The following is a 25780-nucleotide window of genomic DNA, read 5'->3' as shown; positions in this document are numbered from 1 at the left end:
GGTACAACCTCATTTATTCTCCCTACACCTAAAATGGAGTCATCCTCACAGTATCTGCTCCTGTACGGCTGAACTAACTAGTGCGAGGGACCCGCTGTCATTACTGCGCCATCCAAATACTATGGCTATTCATGTAATAAATAACCAAATGTGGAGCGAAAAAAAGAAAGAAATCCATCAATTAATTTGTCCGAGGCCAAACATTCATTGACAGATTTTTCTTTCATTGGTATTCATACCACTTGGCACCCAAAGATGTCGACAAAGAGTTTTTTCGGGATCTTGTATCCGAAGATGAGCGAATAATCACCCAAGTTTTATGGTCTGTGTTTATGTGTTTTGTTTTTTAGGTATGTTGTATAGTATGTGACTTCGAAATGCTTTAAATTTTGAATCTCTTTTGTTACTTCATGCAGGTGACCTCCGCCATCTTGGGGTTTTGGAAACTGGACATAGAATTGGGGGTGGGTCTGACTGAGAGCTCGTCCACTGCGCCCGCCTTCACCTGCAACCCTGCAGCGATTCGATGGACTAGTTGTCAATCACGCTGTATCCACGTTACAGTGCTTTCTCATCTATGAGTTTCATAACATATTGTTGCATCATTTTATTCAAAATTTTCTGTGCCGGCTCTGCCTGTCAGTCATAAAGATACAGGTTCTTGTCAAGTTAAGTGTATATTTTTTTTAAATTTCACATTCTGCATAACTAATTATTGTTTAATATTTAATTTAATTTTGTATTTTTATTTTATGTAGGATTGATGTATGTTTAATGTATGTATGTTTGTAAATGCTGCTGGATGCCTGAATTTCCCTCGGGATAAATAAAGTATCTACTAAACTAAACTAAACTAAACTAACCATCGGGATGGAGACAAAGCAAAAAACACAATACTGAAATACAGAAACCCTTCATCTTAAGGTAAACAAATGAAGCAATAACTAATCGCTTAATGCTGTGTTCTGCAGAAGTTTGAAGAATAGCAAACCTGTGTGATTACTTATGAACAAAACATCACTTTTAAATGAGGAACATATTCTAAGAGGATTCATTTACAGTACGGTGGACATTATCAACGCTTGCAGTTTTGTGTTTCGTTATATAAGAATGGGCCAAGTGTTAGTAAGGGAGAATGACCATACTGAGCGAAGCATATTAAATTGCAAACCATCTACAATGACTTGCATTACTTACTGTCAATAATTAGGAGGTTATTGAGGGTCAGTTAATGCACCAGTGGCTGTAGAATAGGGTCCTGCAGAATACAACATTAATAATAATCACTAAAGTGCTATAATGGTTGGTCAGCTAGTGTCGTCGAGTAATTTCACACTCTACAAACTAACTTATGATTTGGAGTTCACAAAAGTAGAAACATCTTTAAAGCCGACATGAGAATTTGAGCAACATTATTCTCCCTTCAACACCACCTTGTGCTAAAACAAACTGGGCTTCATGGCATTTGGGCGTATTGTTCCAAATTGTCTAACCCCTTCCAGCAGAATATGCAAATCAGATCCGATTCATTGCCTCGTGACTAATCCCTTCCAGAGTGAAGGGGCCAATTTGCATATCTCATTTTGCATCTACTCTTTTTCTGATGGAAAGCTGGTAATTAAGGTTCAGGCTTGCCCCCGCTGCCCTGTTAGTGAATCAATGTGACCCGCCAGCCGCACACGGGCCCCTGAGGAATGTTAATCACCCCTGACCCTGGCCCTTGTCAAATGCATCGAGCCGCAGGGCACTATGGTGTAGATGTTTATTGAACCCCAACAATATATTTCAGCATGGGTTTGTATTTGTAACCCTGAGATGTCTTTTCTAACAACCGAGTGAAAAACAAGATGTGAGTGACGGGACAAAGGCTGATCACTATCTATCTAGATATGATTATTTAATAGCAGCGTAAACCTTTTAGACCAGTGTTTCCCAACTGGTCTAGCCTTAAGACCCACCTTTTGCCTTATAGACATGAAGTCGCGACCCAAATTTCTGAAAATTGTGACTCACCACAAAATGGCCCTGTAGTTGAGAATCCCTGTTTTAGACTAAATAAATACATGTGAAAAAGTTTGAATAGCATTAAACAGTATGCTTGAACACATTCAATTCAGCTAAATATGCTGATGTAATAGGATCAAAATACTGACTTTTTTTCTTTCTTTCTTCTTTTCATTGTTGCGTCTACCATCATGTTAACTGTAAGCCACTACCTGTTTGGACGGAGGGTGCATCTTACCTCAACTGACATATCCACCCCGTCAATAAGATTTTCTGTCAATACAGTAACGGATGCAAAGAGCAGCTGAAGAATGTGAATTGAATGGTCACGTATAGCTGCACAACTCTCACCCACACACTTGTTGCCGTTTTTCTTGGATCTTGGCTCTGGTATGAAAAGCTGATAGTGCCATTATTAATTATGCCTGCAGTGCTCTAATTGGTTTGGTTGCAGTTTTTTACAGGCTTAGGACAGAACCATTTATCCCAATAGTTCTTCAGGGGTTTTATGCAAGACTTTGAAGCAAGGACATGTACTTGTAATACTGAAAATCCTTCAATGCTGCACCCTGAGGCCCCTGTGGACAACGAGGTAGCTGTCAACTGACATTACAATACTCAATAACATTAGTGTCTCAAGGGTGCACTGTTAAAGCAAAGTGGCATAAAAAACTCACATGACATATTCCTTTGAAATGTCTGTTTATTAACGGTTCGCTATGTGAAGAGAGGTCTGTCTTGTCTGTTAAGGAGCTTACCTGTTTCACATCATAAGCGAAGAGGACGTATTTCAGGTCAGGGGACACGGAATACTTGGCCACATTGAAATTTACCTGAAGGCAATGAGATATAAAAAGAGAGACATGAAGAAAGATTAATACTAAGATATATACATATACTATACAGTGATATATAAAACATCTACTTACAAATGTCGTGTTTGGCAGGACAATCTCTGTTTCATTTGTGAGGATGTTGAACTTGATGACGTGGCCATCACTGTTCCTGTAGATGACTTCAGAGTCTGTGTACGGAAGAGACAGCGCAAAGAAAGAAAAGCACATCCATATGAAGGAAATGGAATTTTCAAAGTGACAATAAAAAAAACGTACAGAGAAAAATTAAAACTTCAGCCATCCTGAAATCCATTAAGCATTGTAAAGATGCCATTAACAACAAATAGTGTCTCGGCCTCGTTGTTCCCTCAAATTAAATAACAGCACCGGCGCAGCAGACAGCCGAGCGTCTGAGCCGCTGTGATGTAATGTGATTAACTGTGAGAATAAAAAGTGAGATTTCGCAGCAGGACTGACACAAAGGGAAGGCCTACATTTTTTAACATTCTGGGTAACGCAGCAGGTGGCGTATTGACGTGGAGAGCGTCGTGCGGCACAGTCAGGAACACATCTGCTGTGCCGAGCTGGGCCGGACGTGGCGGCATCGCTTGTTCCGTGTCAAAGCCAAACATTCAGAAGTGTAGCCCCCCTCAAATGTCATGGAGTGGGGCTGGGGGGATTGTCGGCAACACGCGCAAACACACTTACACACATACACACATTGATGCTCAATGTGCAGAGACTGCAAACGATCACGAGTGAAAAATAATCAGTTTCCCTCCGTCGAACAATGAATTTATTCATCTTTCAAACAACCAACACATGAACAGTGGAGATCTTTTTTGAATCACCAACAAGTGACGATATTCCCCACGGCGAGGCTCATAATCCTCAACCTCTCCTCTACAGCAGGTCCGCTTATTGACAGGCTCAGAGAGAAAATACACCCAACGATTGAGTCTCACTTTTACATGTCTACCACCAGTTTTCATGATCAAACTACTGGGATTTGTTTTCAGAGTTTCAGCTGAGGAAATTTCGCAGTTTTTTTATAATGAAGGAACCAAAGAGCCGGAGCAGTGACAAGATGTGGGCACCGTGCGTCACAAATCAATCACTGCCTTAACTGTCACGGCTGGGCCGTGATGCCGGGGGTCCCGGCACCTCCTCCCCTTTCCTACGTCTGCATTTTCTGTGTGTGTCTGTCTTGTGGTTATGTATATATATATATATATATATATATATATATATATATATGTGTGTGTGTGTGTAGTTTGTCCCCGTAATCAGCAGCTCATCACCGCCCTCACCCGTGGACCTTGCTGGGACACGTCCCCAGATTATTGAACCAGTTACACGGTTGACGGCCACTAAACTTCACCTTTAGCTTTCTCTGTTGTTTTGTGAAAATCCGAACTGACCCCGCGTCTTCTCTCCTGCAGAAAAGAGACTCTGGGTGTGCGTCAGATAAACTGGTTGTGCCACATTCATCGTCAGATTAATGTGCACCTCTACAAATATACAGCACTAGGTCTACATATTACATAACTCTCCACTCATGCTACAATAACAAACAGTATAAAAAGTACCAAACAAAACATTTATCTTGTCCACAGCACAAAGGGAAAGTGATGCACGGCTCAAACCTCAAACCGCGACGTAGTAGAAAATGCTAACTGGGTCACGTGACAAAACAGCGACATTGGACTAAGTTAGTTTAGTCTGTTAATTCAATAATAATAATTTAATCCCACTGCTGCAGGGTCAGCACCTTTGACAGCGCCACGGGACGATTTTGCTATTATTGTTTGTTGCTGTACTGTTTGAAATTGGTGATTTACGGGATGATTTGGGAGCAGTAGGTAGTTGAAAAACATTTGCATGTGACGACTGCGTGGTCTCGGCGGATGTTGTTTTTTCACGAAAATAATTTTACATTTAAATGACATTAAACAACATTTCGACAATTTTCAAAACAAGTTTAGAAAAAAAAGGGTTTTTATTAAGTTATGAAAAATGATTGTGCATCAGATTTTTTCGTTGCGGCAGCTGCCACTGTGGGTGGGCGGTTGAAGAAACCCCGCGGCTACGCCATTGCTCCTGCCTTCAGAGATCCAGGATTGGATTCTGCCGACACCAACTCATGCCACAGAACCAGCACCCATCACCTGGCTTTCCTCCCATGCCGCCTCACTGGACGCCGCGTCCGTCTCCCTGTCCGAGGTACATCAGGATATCTCAGCAGCAGAAGCCCTCGTTCCCCGGCCTGCCTCTCCCTAATATTCTGCACAATACGAAAAAACCTGTTCCTTCTTTTTCCCTCAACCCGTGTCTGCCTGCTTGGTCCAAAAACGCAGCACCGATCAATAACATAAAAGGAAAAGAATGCAATGTTTTCTTTTAAATGGACACATGGCGAGGATTCTGATTTGAGAGTGACAATTATCTACACATCAATACCGTTTACAGTATTGGTTATGTGACAAAATAATCAGATCTTCTCCAGGAGTTCAGCCTCTGCCAAAAGATCCCTCACTTAATTTCATCGGTCAATTGCTGTCGAGGTTTGAACTGAAATATGCCTGTGAGCTGTTCACTCCCAGAATGCATCTGGGGGAACAGTAACAAGATCAGGATCAGGACCTTGACCACATTGCAGCATTCATCCAGCACTGTCAAATAGTCTCAATCAAATGATGTGACCTTAAAAGACGAGAAAGATAAAGCAAAAATAATAAATAATTTATTGTTCTCATTCGTGGCCAAATATAGTCATCACTAACAGTATACGTTGGTTACATCTGTCGAGGAGGTTAATCTTTGTCTCCCATCCATTTTTTTGTTGGTTGACTCGGGCTCTGGAAGCATCATCGTACCACAGTGGTGAAGCACGATACACAGCACAATAGGTACAGCGAGTACAAAAGTATAACACATTCATCCCGACAGCGGCTCTTGCTTCGGCTCCTCAGGCTGTCTCAAGTGTACAGTATGTGGATACACGCAGACGGTTACACCAGGGAACTGACCAAACCCACTAATGAGTCCTCGGCCTCTGTCTCTCTTCTCTTTCTGTGTCAAAACAGAAAATGTCATTACTGTAATGATTCATTATAATACTCCAAGTAACTTGTCCAACACTAGTAACCCATCAAAGAATTCCATTGCTGCTCTCCAGCTAAGATGCCACCAGACTGCTTCTTCTTTTTTTCCCACCGACGCAGCAGCTAAAATCCCGTCCTTTCTGTCCACGGTGTCTTTGTGTCATCCACACTGGATTAGTGTGACATTTTTTTCATCTTTTTAAGGCCGACCACAAGCTACTGAAAGTCTTCAAATGGTTCTGAATGCTGCAGCAGGACTTATAGCTTCACTCCCTTGGGTCCCTGCATGTCAGATCAGACTTCCTTGTGCCTCTGATGACTTACACAAAGTTTGAATTTGCTTGCCCCTTCATGCCTGACTGATCTCTTTAAACCCGCTGTTCCCGTTCCGAGTTCTCCGACTTCAGAATGCAGGGCTCCTGTCTGTCCCCGGGTTTAAAAAGAAAAATAGTAAATGGACTGCCTTTATGTAGCACTGTTCTTGTCCCATTCACCTTTACATTCATATTCAAATACATATTTACGTATATACATCACACACTGCCGTCACAGCCATCAGGGGCATCTGGGGATTACTTGCCCACGCACACTTTGACGTGCGAACTGGAGGAGCCGGGGATCGAACCACCTCCCGATTAGCCATGCATCCAGTCCCGTAAGAATCTGTGCTGGACCGCTGGCTGTCCTGCGGCTTCCGTCACATTTACTACTGTCACCAGTGGTCGTCTGCCAGTAAAACATAATTACGGGTGATAATAAGCTGCTGGAACAGGCGAGCAATGGGTTCCATTTTTTACAGAAGGACCGTATTGGTTCAGTAGAGGTCGCCCAACAATAAAAACAATTTTAAGCTTCTTGGTTTTTTTTATTTCTTGGTTATTGTCTTTTTTTTTTTACTGCAGAACCGTCTGTAGAATAAAATATGTGTGTTTGTGGCCGGGTGCAGAGGTCGTGTCGGGGTTATCCAGTGCCACTAGGAGTCACATACACAGCAGTAATGAACAGCTTCACGAGTCAACACAGCTGTCTTTGCTGAACTCGGGCTAATCCCCAACAGCTGGCTAGGCTGCGTTCGGATGGCACTCTGTCTGCACCCGCTGGAATAGCTCCTTGCCCGGCTTCCTCAATAATCCACAAATGTTCTTCTGGTGTTATCAAATGTCACCGTTACAGAGAAAACGAAAAACAAAAGCGTGACTCCGCATCTGTGGTTTGCATACTTTGGTTTGAAAAGTGCAGCCGAAAAACACAGAAAGATATTCCCATCCTTCTATCCCGCTAAAAATGTGTCTCGAAAATAATGTCAAATGTCAAAAGTATCCGGACAATCTTCAGCAGTGCATGGCCGTGAAAGCGAAATGAAAATTTTGAGTGGATAAAATATGGACCCATTTGTGTGATCTTTAAAACATTACCATAAGTCTCTGGCACTGCTCTCCTAAATAATGAAACATCCGTAGCTGAAAAAGAACAAGCTAAGACTGTAATGTATAATTAATGATCTACGTCTGTAACTTGATGAATAATGAAATGCCCTGGCCTTTTTTTCACAACCGGGCTTAACTCTGCAACATAGGTACAATTATGAAATGGTCACTGTGGTGTCGTACAGGCCGCACACACCGTCTGCCGCTTGTGTGTGTGTGTGTGTGTGTGTGCGTGTCTTATATCAAGGCAAGTAAACACGATATCCACCTGGATTAAAGGTCATTACAGCTTGATTAAGATTATAACATCAAAACCTGTCATCAAGTTATCCTCTATGAAGTTATGTCTATGATGTTTCATCAGAAACAGGATAGAATATATAAAAAAATTATACGTTTTTACGCAGTGATTTAATTTGGTTTTGATGATCCACAGTGAAAATTCCCTCCACATCAAGACAACCAGTGGAAAGCTTTAGGGGCAAGTTTGCTGCTCGGAACATCCATATATGCAGCGACCAAATCAGTACACCCCCCCCCAACAAAAGTTTTTACAAAACTTTAATGCAACTTTCTTGAGAGAGAATTGTCACTTAAAGTCCAGCTGAACCATATCATATCAACCAAAAGTTTGTTAGTCTTTTGAAAAGAAAATTGCATTCCACGGCATGATTCCTACTGATCGTTCACAGCACCAGAAGTGAGAACAACATGCACGAGTAAAAAGAGAAAACCTCTACGTCATCCGGATTATCGACCATCAAGTACTAATAATCCCTTGAAATGCTCTCCTGGTCCGGTATTTATTTCAGAATAATTGGTGAGCAGTCATACCCAGGACTCCCAGAAGGAAATAAATGAGGCTTCAGCGATGATATCTCTCTCACAGTGTACTTATTGAGCTACGAGACACGTTATAATTTTCCTTTGAAAATGCAATTTCTTTTGTTCTTTTAACGGTCCAGCCCCAGAGTCCGCTGCCCACATAACTGCCACGACTGTCAGGAAATAAGAGATTCATCCTGCCAGTGGGCTGAAAAACAGTATTTAGTGCTAACTATAGAAGCCAGTTATAATGTGTCACATTTCTGATAATGATAATAACATGTTGGATTTATGAAGCGTTTTTCAAGTACCCAAAGCGCTCAAATGTTGCTGATGTCAGCAACATCTATGCTTGGGAACCAAATATGGTTAATTTTATTAAAGAACCACATAGGGGAACTCCTTACTTTATTTCCGCATATTAAGCAATGGTAAGATGCACATGACAAAGAAACAGTTGAAACGAAATATTGACGTCATCATAATGCCATTCATACCACATGGTGACTATGATTGGTTATTATAAATAAGATACACATAGTGTGTCTTATCTTACTGCTTGCAAAAGTTAATTCATTAGAACAGTATGTGACGTGATTTTCTGATTTCCTAGTTATGCCATCATGATGTCATTCCTACCATATGAGAATAAATAATGTTTCGTTCTTTACAAGCTTCAGGTGCTGTCTGTAGTAGGAGGCAGAGATACAGTACCTAGAAAAAACATTTTTTTCAAAGGATGCATGACATCATGACTTCTTTATGACTTCATCATGACCTCACTTATGATATAACATGATAACATGATGGGGAATAATTTTCTGATTATTCGTGGAGATATCTGGGAAAATGTGTTTTTCTGATCATATTGTCATTGACCTTGACCTTAGACTGATAAGGTCCAAAAAGATGTTCCCCTAGTAATATTTTCACAGAGTCTGATGAAAATACTGCCGTGTACTTTTACACATGCACACACAAACTAACACACACACACACACACACACACACACAGTTGCCATTGGATAGAGCTTGACTACATGAAAGCACAGGTGTAAACGCACCCAAACAGACAGATTGTGATCCAGGGGACCGATCGCTGGATGGATGATGTAATTCTGTCTCGTGCCATTATTCCTACTTTGTACACTTAGAGCTGGAAACATGAAAACGTTGTGTGTGCATACATACGCCACACATGCACACTGACAATATATAGAGGCAAATTTTGACTGAAAGCGCAGATTAAGGTGCACAGCCTATGGAGCGCAGAGCTCGGGGTCCGGGAGGGAAGTCTCAGCACAATGTTTTATGCATAGCACACACAAATTATTTAGCCAAGGTTGCGTAATGCCTGAATGCCGCGTCGGCAGTCCCTAAGGTTCCACCAGATGTCACAGCTGGTCAAGCTCAAAGCTCACTTGTTAAAGATAGAACACGAGTGCTTCTGCAGATGCTGACAGTGAATATGGCCGCATGTGCTGGAGTGTAGGGATTTGGGCTGCTGCTAAGTGTTTAAAGGTATATTATGCTCATATTCATGTTCATACTTTTAATTTTGGCTACCACTTGAAAAGGTTTACATGCTCTAATTCAGAAAAGTCATCAGTGTTCTCATACTTCACATTGCTGCAGCTCCTCTTTTCACCCTCTGTCTAAAACGCCTGAATTTCATTTAGCCCCTCCCCCTCCCGATAAACCCCAGTCTGCTCTGATTGGCCAGCTGGCCCAGTCTGTTGTGATTGGTCAACTGATTTCAACATGTGTAGTAAATGTCACGCCCCTTCACCAGAGAGGTGGAGATTCTCAGATCGCGGGGGGGGGGGGGGGGGGGGGGGGGGGGGGGGGGGGGGGGCTACCCCTAAAGAGTCCAACTGTGACATCACAGTGGGAGAGAGATCTGAACCAGTGGTTGAGAGCTTCAGGCTGTAGGGTTTAGCCAGCTCACAAAAAACAACAGGGTGGTCTTTTCTCACAGTTTGTGGGCCGGTAGGCTCCACACATACACACATTTCTGTGCACAAACACTGAAAAGGTGATTTGTGCATAATATGTCACCTTAAATAAAAAATGGCACCTGTGATTCACTGCTCAGACTCTTCAGTTGTCATATTGAAGAACAAAAAGAAGAATCCAAATCATTTATCAGCACAGTGCAGACATACCAGACATCATTATGTGCTGCAAACAGACAATACAAGACACATTACATACACACTTTATATGCTTTATATGCTGCTTACTATATATTCAACAGTAATTTAAAAAAAGCTTTTTCATTCTTGTATCTACTCATTAGTCAGTTAATCAAACATCATAACCACAATTATAAAAACCATAGATTTCATCAGGATTAGATCAGCGTTGATAAAGATAACTGGTGCTCATTTGGAGCAAGAACATTATGAATACAACTATCGCTGAACCCATTAACGACAATAGTTGTTAACGTGTACCAATCAGTGGCAAACACACCTGCTGGACCTGTGAGCACATTCAAATGGGGGCACCAGTCATCTTTGACCACTGCAGAGAGCGACTCTCTACCGTCATGACTTGCTTAAAACCTTCTCATGTCATAACTTGGATCACAGTTTCTTCGTGACACACTTTGTAAAGGGATGGAGGAAGATATTCATCTTGCGTCCTCTGGTGGGAAGTTTACTGATGATAATGGCCAGAAGACGACACCGTGTAGATCCATAGTCTTTTAAAAGATCATCCAGTACCGGATTTCTAATGCAGGGACCAGTCTCTCCCCTCATTTCCTGACATCTCTTCTGATGATAAAGATATGAAGATTGCATGAAAATAATCTTGTGAAGTGTCAGATGAAAAAGAGGGTACCTGTGCAAATCACAGAGAACATGACCGAATGAGCGAGTGAGAATTTCAGAGAGAAAAGTTCGACTTGATTTAAGATGTAGTTTCATTGATGGGTGTTTCACAGTCCCCTGCGGCCTTATGTTTGACAAATGATTCATTCTAAGACAATTTTTAAAGAAAAAACTACTATAGATACAATGTCAACCATCATAACATAGATTTCCTTTTTTTTTCTTCCCCTGAGGAGATTGTGCAGGTTTTCATCTCAGGCTACGACCGAGGACCATGAGGCCAAACCCAGGGCACAACAACTGCAGACAATCTATACTTAGCTTGTGAACATGTTCAGAGATTTTCTTTACTCGATACTGGAGAGCGGACAATGTTCACAGATGTTTTACAACGTCAATCAAGCTGAAATCTTGGAGAGTATATGAAAGTGGAACTGAAAATATAAACTCTGACTGGAATGGCAGATTGTGTACCTTGGATACAGGCTCTGAGGGGGTTTTAGTCTCCTTGTTCACCTCCACACGGCACCGCAAACATGTGTTTCTGTGTTACTCTGTCATCTTCGTCACCTTGCCACATTTAATTTGTTTCGTTTGTGTAACTGCCCCATCTGTATAGTGTGCCGCTCTACACGACAGTACGATTTAAGTCGCCTGCCATATTTCTTTGAATTTTCTACACCTGTCAGGTCTGTATATGTTCACGAGCTCACAGTTCGCGGGCCACCCTCCAATAATCGCTGTCCTGTTGCTCCGGATCCACCAGTGTACTGTGATTGACAAAACCAGAGCAGACATGCGCCTTAAATTAGAGCATTCCTCCGCAACCCCTCCGGCCTCTAGCTACATTTTGGTTTTCCGCCACCGGAAAGATAACGGCTAACGTTCTCTGATGAGATTAAAAAAGATCAGGAGATGAGGAGATCGTCTCATCTGCAACCCTTAAACTGTCATCAAAAAAGACATTTAATGAATTATTCAGAGTCATTCTAATTGACTTGTTGTGTTGTGTACAATGACCAAGGGCCAGTGGTTAACATCTTTCAGGACCGATACAGTTCAGTGCTGCTTCCATGATCTCTACAGTGCAATGTGAAATTTCAGGTGTGCGAAACAAACAGGAAAATTAACAACACACTCCGTAGCGCATCTAATATACCCAGGCTCATTTTCATTCTTCCACCGACGAAATGCCCTAATGATGGCACGCATCGGGGTTTTTTTCAGACCTGCAGAAAATTAATGAGTGCAGGAAGGTGGACTGCTGGTTTCAACAGCTTCCTCTTCCATGTGCCGAGCGCCTGCTCCAGCCCCATTAAGCTCTTGACATGTACACATAGGCTAAGAATGAGATGCATGAATATATAATGGAGGTAGCTCAACCATTTAGCTCTGAATGCACTACTGGTTCATTGTGCAAAGTCTTCCAAACGTGATTTATTTTTTGTTTGCCTGTAAAAATATCATGAACCTTGTTTTTTTAAAATCATTAGCTCTCCTTTAGATGTACTTCCTCCGTATCATTGTTCTCCTCCTGCTCATCGTCACCTTCATTTAAAACAATGTCAGCAACAAAAAGCGAGCTTCCCCCGAGAACAAAGTTACAAAACTAGTCCCGGTCCTTCCCTTGAAGCGAGGGCTTTTTTCTATTCCTAGGGAAGCAGCGCAGTCTGCTTCAAAGGGGCCTCCCGCACTCCCACAGCCTGCGTCTGGATGCTGCATTGTTCCTGAACAGTCAGCAGTTACGCCGGTAACCTGCAGCTCCCCGGTGGTTCTAACAGGAACATTTCCATTATCTCAAGGTCTTTCATCACTGTAGGTCACCTCACCAGTGCTCTACCTATACAGTAACATCATGTGAACTGCTCAAAGTTTCAAACTAAATGACGACACCACAGTGTTGACCACGATGAAGTGAAAAACTACACTAGAAAAAAAACAAAACTGTGATCGATCGTTAAGGTGAAGATTTTCACAAAATATGAAAATTGATTCAAGACAAGACAAATTACATTATTCCAGCAGACAGGCCCAAATTATTGACAGATTCATTCGTGTAATTCACGTAAAATGCTTTTCCAACGCACCACCTTTTCCCAAGATCCTTTGCAGGAAAAAGTCTGTGTTTGGGACCTCCTATAGACTGGAGGAAATCTGACCTTGATTGTTCATGGCCTTGGAAAACTGTTTGTGATCTGAGCAACACAAATGCATATAGTATGTATGACAACATACAGTACACTGTTAATCCCACTGGCCTCAAACCTCAGCTACTTTTCCATACTTAATCGGCTTCATTGTTTTAGACAAGTAATCTGCAATCTATAAAATGTATGTCCTATTGTTTTGTGACCAAGAGTTGGTGGTGGTAGGGGTCATGGCTCTTTTCACTGACTGTTCAGACCTTAGCCCGCAGGTAAACGGGCCGCGGTGAAGTTAGTTTTAAGTTGGATATTCGACGGATATTCACTCTGGTCCCAGCCGCCGTGGGATATCCAATTGAAAACTAACTTCACCGCGGTGGTAAACGGGACTGCACAAGGCTTACAGCAGAGCTATTCAACTATATTGTTCAGGGGGACACATTTTCAGGAAGCTCCGTGCCTGGGGACTGGACATTTCCCTGACCTAAAGTCAATAAAATACATCATATTCCTGGCATCAAAATACTGAGTGAAGTTTAGAAAGAACTAAGAAAGCATCCAAGGTCCGAAGACATCAGTGCATAATAACCATTTGCTTTGGTAGGACATGTAGACAGAGCACATAGAAATATCACTTTCCTGCAAGGTATAATTTGATTAGGTCATACACTGCAGACTTTTTTCTCATAAATTTACCACTTCAATCTCAGAAATTCTGTGTTTTTTGTCTCGAAATGTTACCCCCCTCCCGTATTTAATTTTTTCTCTATAATGGCCCTAATACTCCGTCGCAGCCTCTGGAGTGCGAGGTCGCACCTTTCCTCTGCAGGTTCTGTACACCTCTCATTGAATCGGTCGCACTGCAGCTGACATACACCTGAAGCATAGCTGTTGCCTATAACATTGTGTCTGGTGATTCTGTCAGACGGCTGTAAGACAGGGGTTTCAGCAGTGCAGAGCAGCAGCTTGGGAAAAGTGACTGCTGGTTAACATTTTGTCTTACTGAGCACTCGCAGGTACGCGGCGGCGGGCGCCCCAGAGGCTTGGTACTGGTGCGATCGTCATACCTGCTAGATGTCGATGCAATGCTTCAGAAAAGTACACCCCGAACCAACTCCACACCAGGTTCCCCAGCTGCCTCGGCCTCCTCTCTCCAGGCTCATTGTGACCTTCGATGTCAGCCAGGAGCTGTGTTGGCATCAACGTAATTTGATTGGCTTGCACCTTAATATTAACTTTAAGATTTTGATCTGTCCTACGAAGCGAGTTCAATATACCCAGGATAAGTTTTCGTTATCTGGCTTGACTTGGCCATCCTGATAACCTGTACAAAGCTGGAGATCATTTTTCTAATAAAAGAAATAGTATTTAGATTGTGTTACTATTGATCGTCACAGCCTCCTCCTGTTGTTCCGAGCTACAGTGACAGAGTAAGAAAGTAAAATACTCGCAGGGATTCTGTTGGAAGTGAAATCATCTTTATTCAATTCAGATGAAACTCTAATATTAATGAGTCTATGTATTTATTTAGTGAGATCAACGCTCCCTCTGTTTATTAGAAACTGTTTTAAATCCAGAGAGGACACATGGTAAGTCTGGAACAGCAACGTGATTCCACTTCCATGATCTATAAATATCTGCTGCACTTTATGCTCAACTCTTTTGTCCAAGTCAGGCTTTCTGGTTTTCGAGTAATCTGATTGGCCAGTAGTTGGGCCGGTGACAGGTTTTAATCTCTTATCTGGAACTTAACCTGCGCCGGAGCTGGTAAGCGGTTCAGCATAAGTTACCATGGTGATTTATCCCAGTAGGAAGGGAACCAGCTTCGCAGGACAGAAGACCCCGAGTTGAAGCTGAAGTTACCCTGCTTCGTATCACAGGCCCCTGGTGGTGACTACACTGCTGCTCTCCTCCACTTCTAGTAACGCAGCAACCGTAAGGTTCAGCAACTCGCCACGTCTCCCCATGCGAAGGGAATGAGCAGCGTTTCTAACGCGTGTGAGTGAGTGCTCCATTAAGTAGCCATGTTTCACTCACTATTTCATACATGTTCCGTTTGCTGGACGACAGAAACAGAAAACCAATGTACATGACAACAGCTTTATTGGGAGTTCAGCTGTTTCACAGCACTGTACATGTGAGGACAGCGTGTAGGAGAGACACAACCAGGCTCTGTTCACACCTGATCAACATCAAGTACACAGCTCTACTGTAAGTACAGGTGTGGACGCACCGAAGACTGACTGAGGATGAATTTGAGATCCGATGACTCGGAGCATATTTTGGTCTGGAGGCGAATGTGGCCACATTCTTTCTGCAGTTTATCATTTTTTCACTTCTCAGTGGTTCATATACACTGATTTATTTGTGGCTTCCGCCACAATATTAACATTGACCACCATGTATTGATTTTCTTCAGCTTCTCCTTCTTTCTCTCTCTCTCTCTCTCTCTCTCTGTCTCTCTCTCTCTCACACACACATTTTGTATAACCAGACTAGTTAAAAAGAGTTTTGCAAAAAATTATTGACATGCTTATTTGCATCTAGAGTGGTAAACTTGACCAACCGTCCACTCGTGATCGGATCACCCAGGACGGACGTTGACACCAAGCGGCAGACACCATCTGACACGAGACAGGACTCAAACATGACAGGGTGCTGTCGTGAATGTGGTAATTCCAGTGCCACATCATGTAGCAACGTGTAGCAACGTACCAAGCAGGTTTTAGTCACGTTTCACTTGAAAGCAGATGTTAAAGCGCTTACACTGCAGTTCTGACCATACACGGTCCGAACATATACTACTCCTGTTTCCATTAAACTGTACCAATGACTGATCAATACTGATTTACTAGTTATTTATCCCTGCTATATTCCATTTAACTATAGTTGCAAACTGCAACCAGACTTGCTGCCATCTTGCTCAAGCATCAATCATTCATTCACGTGTAAAGCTGCACTTACCAATACTGTTTGCATTGGCAGTCTATCAAGTGTCAGTGTGCGGTGTGGTGGGGCTTCGTTCGTAGTGATGAAGCTACAGACATTCATCATGAAACTCTGCACATCCCCTCAGCTCTTTGTACCATTTTAGTGTCTTTCACTGTATTGGTTTGACAGACTATAACTCCACTATTATGGTTCAGTGTCACCGCTGTCATCAGTCATTTCCAACTGCAGCCGGCGGCTGGTTTCAGCCGAACAACGCTGACAAACCCACTGCACGCTATTCCTGCCCAGCGCCAGGCAGCACACAGACAGGGTTAGCAACTAGCTGGGGAACACAGAGAGGCATTTTAAAGAGCTACAGATATTTATCTCAAGAGTTGATGCCGACCAAGACAGAGCCACGACAAAAGTTAGCACCTTGGGTAACAAAAAAACAACAACCTTGAAATAGCTCAGGTACGATTCTATGAATAAAGTGAGCAAATAATATTTAATGGCTTTGTAGACTTAGCAGAGTATTTGTGTCAACTAACTCTATTAAGTTTCATTTGTAAACTTGTACCCTCAACACTTAAATTATGGGGGCAAAACAGAAAAACTGTGAGTATTGACCAGAGTGGAGGCCAGGCAAGTAAAAACAGGGTCTGCAGAGCAATTCTGCAGGGGTTTCCACGAAGACTGGGGTCAACTCATCCTTTCTGCAGGGGTTTTTGTCGAATACAGTATTGAAATGATGGCTCTACAGTGATTACACATTCGGGCAGCTGTGCCTCAGGAGTGGGGTCATCCTTGTGGATGATCCCCAGCTGCTGCATACTGAAGTGACCTTGGGCAAGACACTGAGCCCTAAATGGCCCTTGACTGATACTGTAAACAGCTGTAAGACTAGAAAAAAACATATATTGCCATGAATACAGCCCATTTACCATTGTATAATTCAAAATCTAATCAGCCAAATTCCATGACTACATATGTTATAAACTGGTTTAATCCTCCGGACCCTGGTGAGCAGAATTCTTTAGAACTGAAACTGAAAGTTTTTATATTGATGAAAGATAGATGATCACAATAAAGATAATTCATTGGCATAACTGTGGGCGATTTTATTAAAAACATGGGAGGTTGAGTTGGCCTCAAAATTAAAAAAAATTAGTGCACAGTCACAAACGGGTGTGTCTTGATATGTTTGGGTCGCTATATAACAATTATAATACGGACTCGTATCAACCGTGTTAACCGTTATTCCAACTTTCAGCGGCATGTTAGATCTCAGCATGGTTCATGACAACAACAACCGCCTTTACGTTACCCATAATACCAAAGACAGGATCTATTTAAGACTCTTTTGAGCTGTGGATTCGGCGACGTAGTCATTACTTTGGGCAGCAGAACTGTGCATGTTGGATTGAGTCCAAATGAACTACACGTCACCCAGTGTAACAGTGCATCTCTTTGGAACAATGGGGCCTTATGGCACTGAGCAGTAAGATGCAGGCTTTGATACACACATGGCACTTGTTATAAAGATCAATTCACGGTTTGTTTGTGTGAGGGTTTTTTTTTTCTTCTGGATTTGTGGATGTCTCCTTCAAGTGAGGTGGTGATCTCAGAGGATATGAGGAGGTTGGAGAATGAGATACTACCTTTGTCTCAAGGAGTCTATATTTAAACCTGCCATGTTTAATTCATCGCCAACCACCATCCGTTCACACACTGGCCCTGGATTCGAGACGGAGCATCAAATGTACCGGGTACGTAATGAATTGAAATGTCACAGCCTTATGGCAGGGTTGTACAGGTTAGAGATGGAATATGAATGTCACTCCATAATGCATTGGCCCTCATGACCCAAGGGGAAGGCAGCACAGAGGTTTGTGTGTAAAGTGGATCTATATTAGAATCAGCACACGGGCCATACTAAGTGGCACTGTGTGCTGTTCAAGGACATATATTTGGAAATTAATTATTTTTCAAGTGTGTTTGAATCACAGGTATCATGTAAAGGGCACATTCTGAATACTAGCCCAACTGGTTGAAGGTTTCATCACCTTTTCCCTACTTTTCACCTGGAGACATTTGATGTTGTTCACGTTTGTACTGTACAACAGCAAAACTTGCCTGAGCTCGGTAATAAATCACAGTGAATATGAAGCCTTGATTTTAGTTTTGCTGAAGTGTTTCTCTTTTGTAGTTATGTCGTTGAGCCTGTGTTGAATGTGCTCATATTAACCATAATAAAGACTGTGAATAAAGATGACTGACGCGTCACCACTTCCTCCCGTTGTACAAAAATCATGGTAAACTCTTTTCATTTGCAGTCTTCACAATGGTATCACGAGTCAGTCTCAGCTGTCAATCATGACATTTCACCCAATGTTCAAAGCATCAAATTACTAATTAATACCAAAATTAACAAAAACATATATCAATGTGTTTAAAAAATACATAATATGACAGAAATCATCTTTGATATAAATTTATTTTACGTGTACTTTGATGATCTAGCATGTCCTCGTGCCATCTGCTATCATGAAGGAGGGGTTTATGACCTATAAAGCAGCCAGCCACAAGGGGGCGAGCCAGATGATTTTGTTTCACTTTTGGGGCGCTGTCACGTCGTCCATCTTTATGTACAGTCTATTGGTGGATTCGGAATGTCCTTCCTATCACCTTTTCCTAACTGCTTTTTTCTTAACCTCAATGGAAAACATCACGAGGTCAAGGAAAGGTGTAAAGGAGGATTCATAGGGCTTAGGAAAATCCAACAGCGCTGCTATTACTACGTAATTATGCGACGGCGGATGTTATTGACGTACGTCCGCAGTGGTGAAACTACACATTTCCGAAGATGGACTACAAAATGTGCATCTTTCCGGCGACTTCACCCCGCGTGTTTTTAGGAGGTTGAATCATATTAAACGTGGACAATATGGTGAAAAATATTCATTTATTACCGAGTTCGGAATGAAATGAAAACATTAATATAGGTGACGCAACTGAAAGAAAAAGGTTGACACATTGAAAATGTTTGTTTTCGCTCCTGTCCACTCATATTTATCCACATATTTTACCTACTTTAGGACGTGTGTCCCCTCTCCGTCATATTCATACTCATACTCTTCTTCTTCTTTTACTTTGGATTTAATCAAATTAATCAAACATTAAATATCACCGCTGCAATGAATTTTGGGGCGTCTATTTCTCCTTTCCTTTAGCATATAGACGGTCCACTGTACCCCATGCTAAAGGAGATTTTCCGAAGCATTTAAAGAATTTGAACAGCTCCTTCCCTGTCATTTCACTCAATTAGGAACCTTCCTAACTGAAATTGACAATTAGACCGCAGGGTATATGTCATCAACACAGGGCCTTTGCATGAGAAGACTTCACACTTTGCACAAGGATGAGCAAGAGCTGAGGGCACGCATCTCCCCTCTACAGTGTATGGACACACAGGAGGAAGTCTGACTGGAGCTCGAGGATTACATGAGGAGGGAAATTGGAAGAAAGTGCAGTAGCTCAATTTCTCAATTTCATCAAAAGTTTCAATTAAATACAGTACGTCTTTCCAACCTAGGTGTCCTGGGCTAGGAATTGAATTCTATACAATCCTTGTCATGGTTCACATGGTTTTTATTATCACAAAAAAAACCCAGCGAAGACATTATTAACACACAACATAAAACAGCCAGTTGGACATTCAGACAATGTGGCTATTACCAGTAGTGTTATACTATGTTAACAAAACCAATATGGATATAATAATATAGCTAAAAGCTAAATCTTAATTCTATTTTAAATTGCAAATACAATAAAGCTAAAAGCTCTGAAAGCCACCGCATAGCCTTAAATAAGACATTTTTATGAGGCATGCTGTGCTATAATATATCATGGGCTGCAAATAATGATTGCTCACATTCATTATTGATGTGTTTATTTGTTTGCTATTCACTTAGTCTATAAAATTTCAGTGCCCATCAAATACTCCCTGAGCCCAAGGTGATGTCTTCCAATCGCTCGTTCTGTCAGACATACAGTCTAGAATTCAGCTACACAAGTGCTTCACGTATAATTTTCCATCATACATTGGCCCTCGATTAACAACAGCGTTTATTGTTAATTAAACAGGTTCATCAACTAATCGTTCAGGCCCATATGACGACTACAGTATGTGTATAATGTGATGCACATTGCTTTAATATACTGCACAAAAAAATCTACACTGTGTGCTACGTACCACACAGAATACAATATGTGTAATACAGGTATTCTACTTGGTATTTAGCTTCGATATAACTTAGTAAATTATATGGTTTGTAATTTAGCACGATTGATGAATATCCCTGAGACAGATGTTCCTGACTCGTCCCCCCGGTTAAAGGGCAAGGTCCCTGTCTTCCACCTCACGGCTGTAAATGAGCTGTGAGACCGGCCGACCGCGCGGACCAGACACTAAAACCAGGACGGGCGTTTACATTCAAGCCAAATCAAAGCTGGGAGGGAAACAGGAGACCGGACCGGATTACCAAGTAACTGCTCTCAGCCCCGAAGGACAGCGGTAGACGTTGCACAGGCTCCTCGAGCAACAGGGGAGCTGCATCCCCGCTGTGTCCCTTTGGTCGACCTCAACCAGACAACCTTCCCTTGTGCCTCCATACAGTAGAAAGTTTTCTTCACGATGGGATTTCAACCAAAATGGAAGCCACTTCACTGTTACACAAACCAGAGGAGGGGACGGCCACTCTTAAATGCGATTATAATGCCTCTACTCTATAACTTCTAGAAATGATTGGACGTGAACACTTAGATAAACTGTATTTTTTCCCCTGATTTTGCAGTTTGAATGTCAGTTTAAGTAATGTATTTAAAGCTCCATAACCAGACTATTAACTGGACAACCTGCCCAAATGAGGTGTAAATGTAGACAACGGATTGGTCGGGCAATGATGCGTTTTAGTTTTAAACTGCTGCCACAATGATGCCTGCCATCAGCTCTACTCCGGAGAGAAGTTTGGCAGTATGGACAGGCAAATGACGCTGACGCCCACATTCGCTTCCTGATTGGTTCGTATCAGTCCATGAAAACAAATCCCTGTTCTTACTTTTCACCTTTACTGTTCTCTGTAACAAACTGCAGGTCACGGCTCACGCTGTGACCTCGGGTGTTTTGTCTGAGTGTTGGTGTGGTTGCAGGTGAAGCGGGGGCGCGGTCTAAACATCTTAATACCGCTTCCTTGCCCCTGGTCTTGCATCTTGAGTCTGAAAACTAGAACCTAACACTGCACTGTGTGGACGATCTGCTTCCTGTTTACACTGGCACACTCATGCCCAGTGTACATGAAGGGTCAGGTGATATGTGTTTTCAGGTGTGTTAGTTGAGATGGGGATTATTACTGATACAGAGCTAAAACCCTGGTGTGCACAGAGATCATTTTAGTTTTAAAAAAACATTTTAAAATAAAACTGACTTAGTATGCATGTAGCCTCTGTCCCAATCTTTCCCTAATAAAATATTAACTGGAATGTAACTGGATTCCCATTGTTACTGGTTTCTTAGGTGTCCCATGAAGTCGTGGCATTATCCCAAACATCTTCATCCACTAGATCTTCATCTCCACACCACTGCAGCTGTGACTTCTTCTCCTCCACTGCTCAAGACTCAGCTGCTCCCATGCCATGAACACACAAAGTAGCCTGATGACTCTCAGAAATTACAACTGGCTTCTGTTTTTTTCCCAAACCTGATTCTATATTCCTCACCGCGTTTACCAGCTGCCCCCAGTGAAGGTCACATCATTTCCGTTTATCCACCATTACGCATTCATATGTTCATTCACTGTAGCGTCACTGACTGTGCAGTTAGCGCTTTGTTGGGTTAATGTTCCGTCATTCTTTGTTGTTTTCTAAGGCTGAGGTTAACTTCTTAATATGTGAGTGGCATCAACAGTGATTTTTCTCATATAATGCTGAAATTATTTGCTGAACCAATAATTAGTGTTAAAGTTACTTGTAATGATTGGATAAATGCTACTTTCTCCAAATTAAGCAAATTTCCCTCCAACAACATGTAGTGCAGTGCATATAATACTAAATACTATACAATTCCAGACTATGCTAGACTATACTGTAGTATGCAAAATATAACAGTATATTGACACAGATCAGATCCGTTACCACTGCTCCTTTCTACAGTCATTTGGTCAAAACATTACAATGTTCTATTGCATTTTGAGTCATCCTCCTCTTCCTCCCCAAACACTGCTCGCTGCCTGTTTGTTTGTTCTTTGAGCAACTGTTTTGTCTGGGAAAAACCTTGATGCAAAAACCATCCTATGGTATTCATAATCAACATAGCACGCCCAGAAACAGATACAGTAGCCACCGTTTGTAATGGCTGCCATTACTTGTCCAAGAAAAACAAAGAGTCCACTTTACACCACTGCAACACAGCAGAGCATGTCAAAATGCAGTTGCATTGTATAAGGCATTAAATGTAATATAATATTCATTGTTCAATTTAAAATTTGTTTTAGGGCAAGGATGAAATCCTTTACCAATTTGTCAGGTAGAGGAATATTAAGAACTTGCCAGAGTGTACCTACTTGCCATCTATTCTGGAGACTTATTATTGGAGTCACATTATTTTTTGTGCCATATGCCTGGAAATGGAATGGGAAAGAGTATGTGTTTTTGAGGCAGGTTTATTCATCTACGTGTAATTAATTTCCTTCCAAATCATTTGGCATTTGGATGCAAACGGCGTTTTGCTTTAATCGGTGATGAACCGGCAATTTTAAAGCCTCCTTTCTACCTTTTTGGATGGAAATAAGAGACTGAAAGGAAAAGACACTCAATAATTACGTCCAACCTCAAACAGAAAGCTATGAAAAGCATTCAACCAGCCCAAACCAGCATAAAAGGTAGCAAACCAAGAGGCAGGAAGCCATTACCCAGTTAGGTGAATAGAGAAATTGGCTTTTTGTGAAAATCCGAGCCATGTGAAGTTCTACCATTTTTGCCTTTAGATTATTAATTTTCAGTTGTAGATTGTTTTAACACATATTAAATCAACACAAACAGAGATATCTGAACATATAAAATAAAAAAGCTGCCTCCTCTCAGCGTGAATGGACTGTGACTGGTGGTTCTAACCCACGGCAGACCTGCTGCTGAGACCTGTTGGCTATTCACCTCTGTCCAATACATCACTGTCTTCCCTCCACAGCCAGTTCCGAGCCAATCGATATCCTGCCTTTAAGTGTTACACCGCATTGTCATTAGGACCGATAGACCCACAGATAACACATTTTCTTACCACTGCAGCAATGAGCAGGAAGCAGAAATTAATAGCAGTTACAACGTCATTGATAAAGCCTTTATAAATGCAAAATGAGCACAGGACGCATTTCATGTCTAAGTGCCCTGTTAAATCTGGCGAAAGTCAGATTTTGCTGTTGGCTCTGAACTATATCGAATTAAAAGAGCAAACTTCTGTATCGTTATCATCTTTATGTTAAAGGCACTGCATTACAACAGAATACGCCCACATTGATTTCACTTATTTTGTCTCATTAGACCTCTTCCCAGGATCGTGCATGCAGTGTGGTGGCCACAAGTAATTACCTGATTATGATCATGACTCCGCCCACCTCCAACCTGAGCCGACGTGTGTCTTTACTTATGGTTGATAAATAAAGACACCAGTGCAGGACGTTCACATGAATATATCTTGGAGACAGTTAAATAAGATGCTGTTGTTAATATTTTAAAGCAAAAACAAAGGCATACAGTCCTATATATTGAGAGAATATATTAAATATACATTGATTCAAATGCTTTGTCAGGTTTGTCCTTCACACAGTAAAACAAGTTCTAAATCCTGTGTCCATGCATTCCTTGTCCAAAGTCTGTTTATATTAAACTGCCTTTCTTTTACAATGTTTTTGATGATCCCTGTTCAACTATAACTTTTGTATATTTTTCAAATCAAACGTGATGTGGGGTGTTGAGCTAAATAAACCCATCATAAAACATTGTGCTTGAACATTGGTGGGCTTCAGCTGCTAGTGGTGAAGTATCACATATGGGGACGTGTATTCAGGCTGGCATTTCGATTTGGTTGTTTCAGAGAAAAGAAATTGCAGATGAACCATTTGAATGAACTGGTTTTCTGCATATATTATGCATATACTAAAATACACTTCCTAGTTCAAAGTTTAGACAAACCCAATGCGCTTAAGCTAATAACACAAACTGTTGTAGGGCCATATCTTACACTTGCTGCAAAGTGGTACCAAGCATAATGCAAGTGTCTTCTAGTTTCAGACTGAAGCAGTTGTCATTTTCCCATCCAGCACCGGTGTTGTTTAAAAGGGGGTCTGCCAAAGTGTCGTTGGGCAAGACGGTGAATCCCCAAGTTGCCCTTGATGGCTGATGTGCCAGGGACATTGTTGGCACATTGATATCTTGAAGCAGTGGGAATCGATTACCAACTAAAACCTTCTATTAATTGTGTTTTTTTCATTAAAATAAATGATGATCAGAGACAAATCGGTAAGTCCTCAGTAAACACTATCTCCTGTTCCAGCAGCTTATTACGACCCATAACTATGTTTTCATTACTAGGCGACCTCCAGTGGCCTTAGTCATTTTTTTTTTAAAAAAGAGGAAAAAAGTTTTTGGTCAAAACGTAAGCTTAACTGTGTTTATTATTGTTACCATGACGATAAAGGTCTAGTGTGCCTGCAACCATATGGGTGCTATTTCAGGACACGGTCCTATGGGTCGTATCAGAATATGTTGTTGAAGACTAAACAAGTCAATGGCAGTTATATTCAAATTTTTACTCCAAAAAAGCCTCCAGATCAAATTAGGAAAAACACTAAACCATTTATGATGTCACTGCTACCGAGACTTCATCTTACACTATTGTGGTTTGAATTTGGTTTCTTTTACAAAAAAAACCAACAAAACTGTGTTGGGGAACAATTTTTATCTGGGTTCAAAAAACTTTTTGCTTTAGTTTTTAGAACGATTGTATTCATGGTCAAAAGTGAAGCAAACAGTTCTCTCTGTGGCAATGCAGTGTTACAAGTGAAACATTTGAGTGTCATCATGGTAAAATGCGGCCTGTCTGTCTGTTTACATTTTTTTTCAACAGCGATAGTGTCACAACTGTGCAGGTCACAAAATTTGTCAAGTGTGTAGTTGAGATCAAATTGAAGGCAGCATTCAAAGATGGCTGTGGTACTGTGCACTCATGTAACAATGTGGTAATGACGTGCAGAGCGTCAACCCAGTGCCAGGCGTCACAGCTGGTGTGATCCCATCACAACATGGCCTCTAATTTCATTCTTCTATTAATTAAGCAGAGAGCGATCAGGTTAGAGATTAGGTGATCAGTTAATTCAATCGCTCATTAAACCGGGCTACAGTCACAGCCGGCACATCCTCACAAAAGACACGCTGTCCCCTGACGGGGTCAGATTGCATGCGGCTCGGGTATCGGTTAAATAATATGATGAGGTCATCTTCAATAAGGTACACATCAGCTTGCGTATTTATGAAGCATTGAGTCTTGCTTTGAAGCAAAAGTAAGTGAGGAAACATTTTAGATTCAACAAGTAACTTGGATAAAAGATTGTGCCCACAATT

The 25780-nt window shown here is 41.6% G+C and overlaps 1 protein-coding gene across 3 annotated transcripts in view; it reads right to left on the bottom strand.

Moving 5' to 3' along the window:
• LOC118282935 (inactive dipeptidyl peptidase 10-like) overlaps nt 1-25780 on the bottom strand; it is a 194005-nt gene that overhangs the window by 43803 nt on the left and 124422 nt on the right. For 2 of the 3 annotated variants that reach the window (XM_035604510.2, XM_035604511.2), the window contains exon 4: nt 2763-3028. In XM_035604510.2, the coding sequence (XP_035460403.2) occupies nt 2763-3028 (266 nt within the window). The remainder of the gene's footprint in view (nt 1-2762; nt 3029-25780) is intronic. The other variant, XM_035604512.2, reaches the window with a different exon arrangement.

This window comes from Scophthalmus maximus, chromosome 14 (genome assembly GCF_022379125.1).
Source record: "Scophthalmus maximus strain ysfricsl-2021 chromosome 14, ASM2237912v1, whole genome shotgun sequence".
NCBI classification, from domain to species: domain Eukaryota; kingdom Metazoa; phylum Chordata; class Actinopteri; order Pleuronectiformes; family Scophthalmidae; genus Scophthalmus; species Scophthalmus maximus.
The sequence above is the reverse complement of the archived record's forward strand: the minus strand, read 5'-3'. Positions and strand labels throughout refer to the sequence as shown.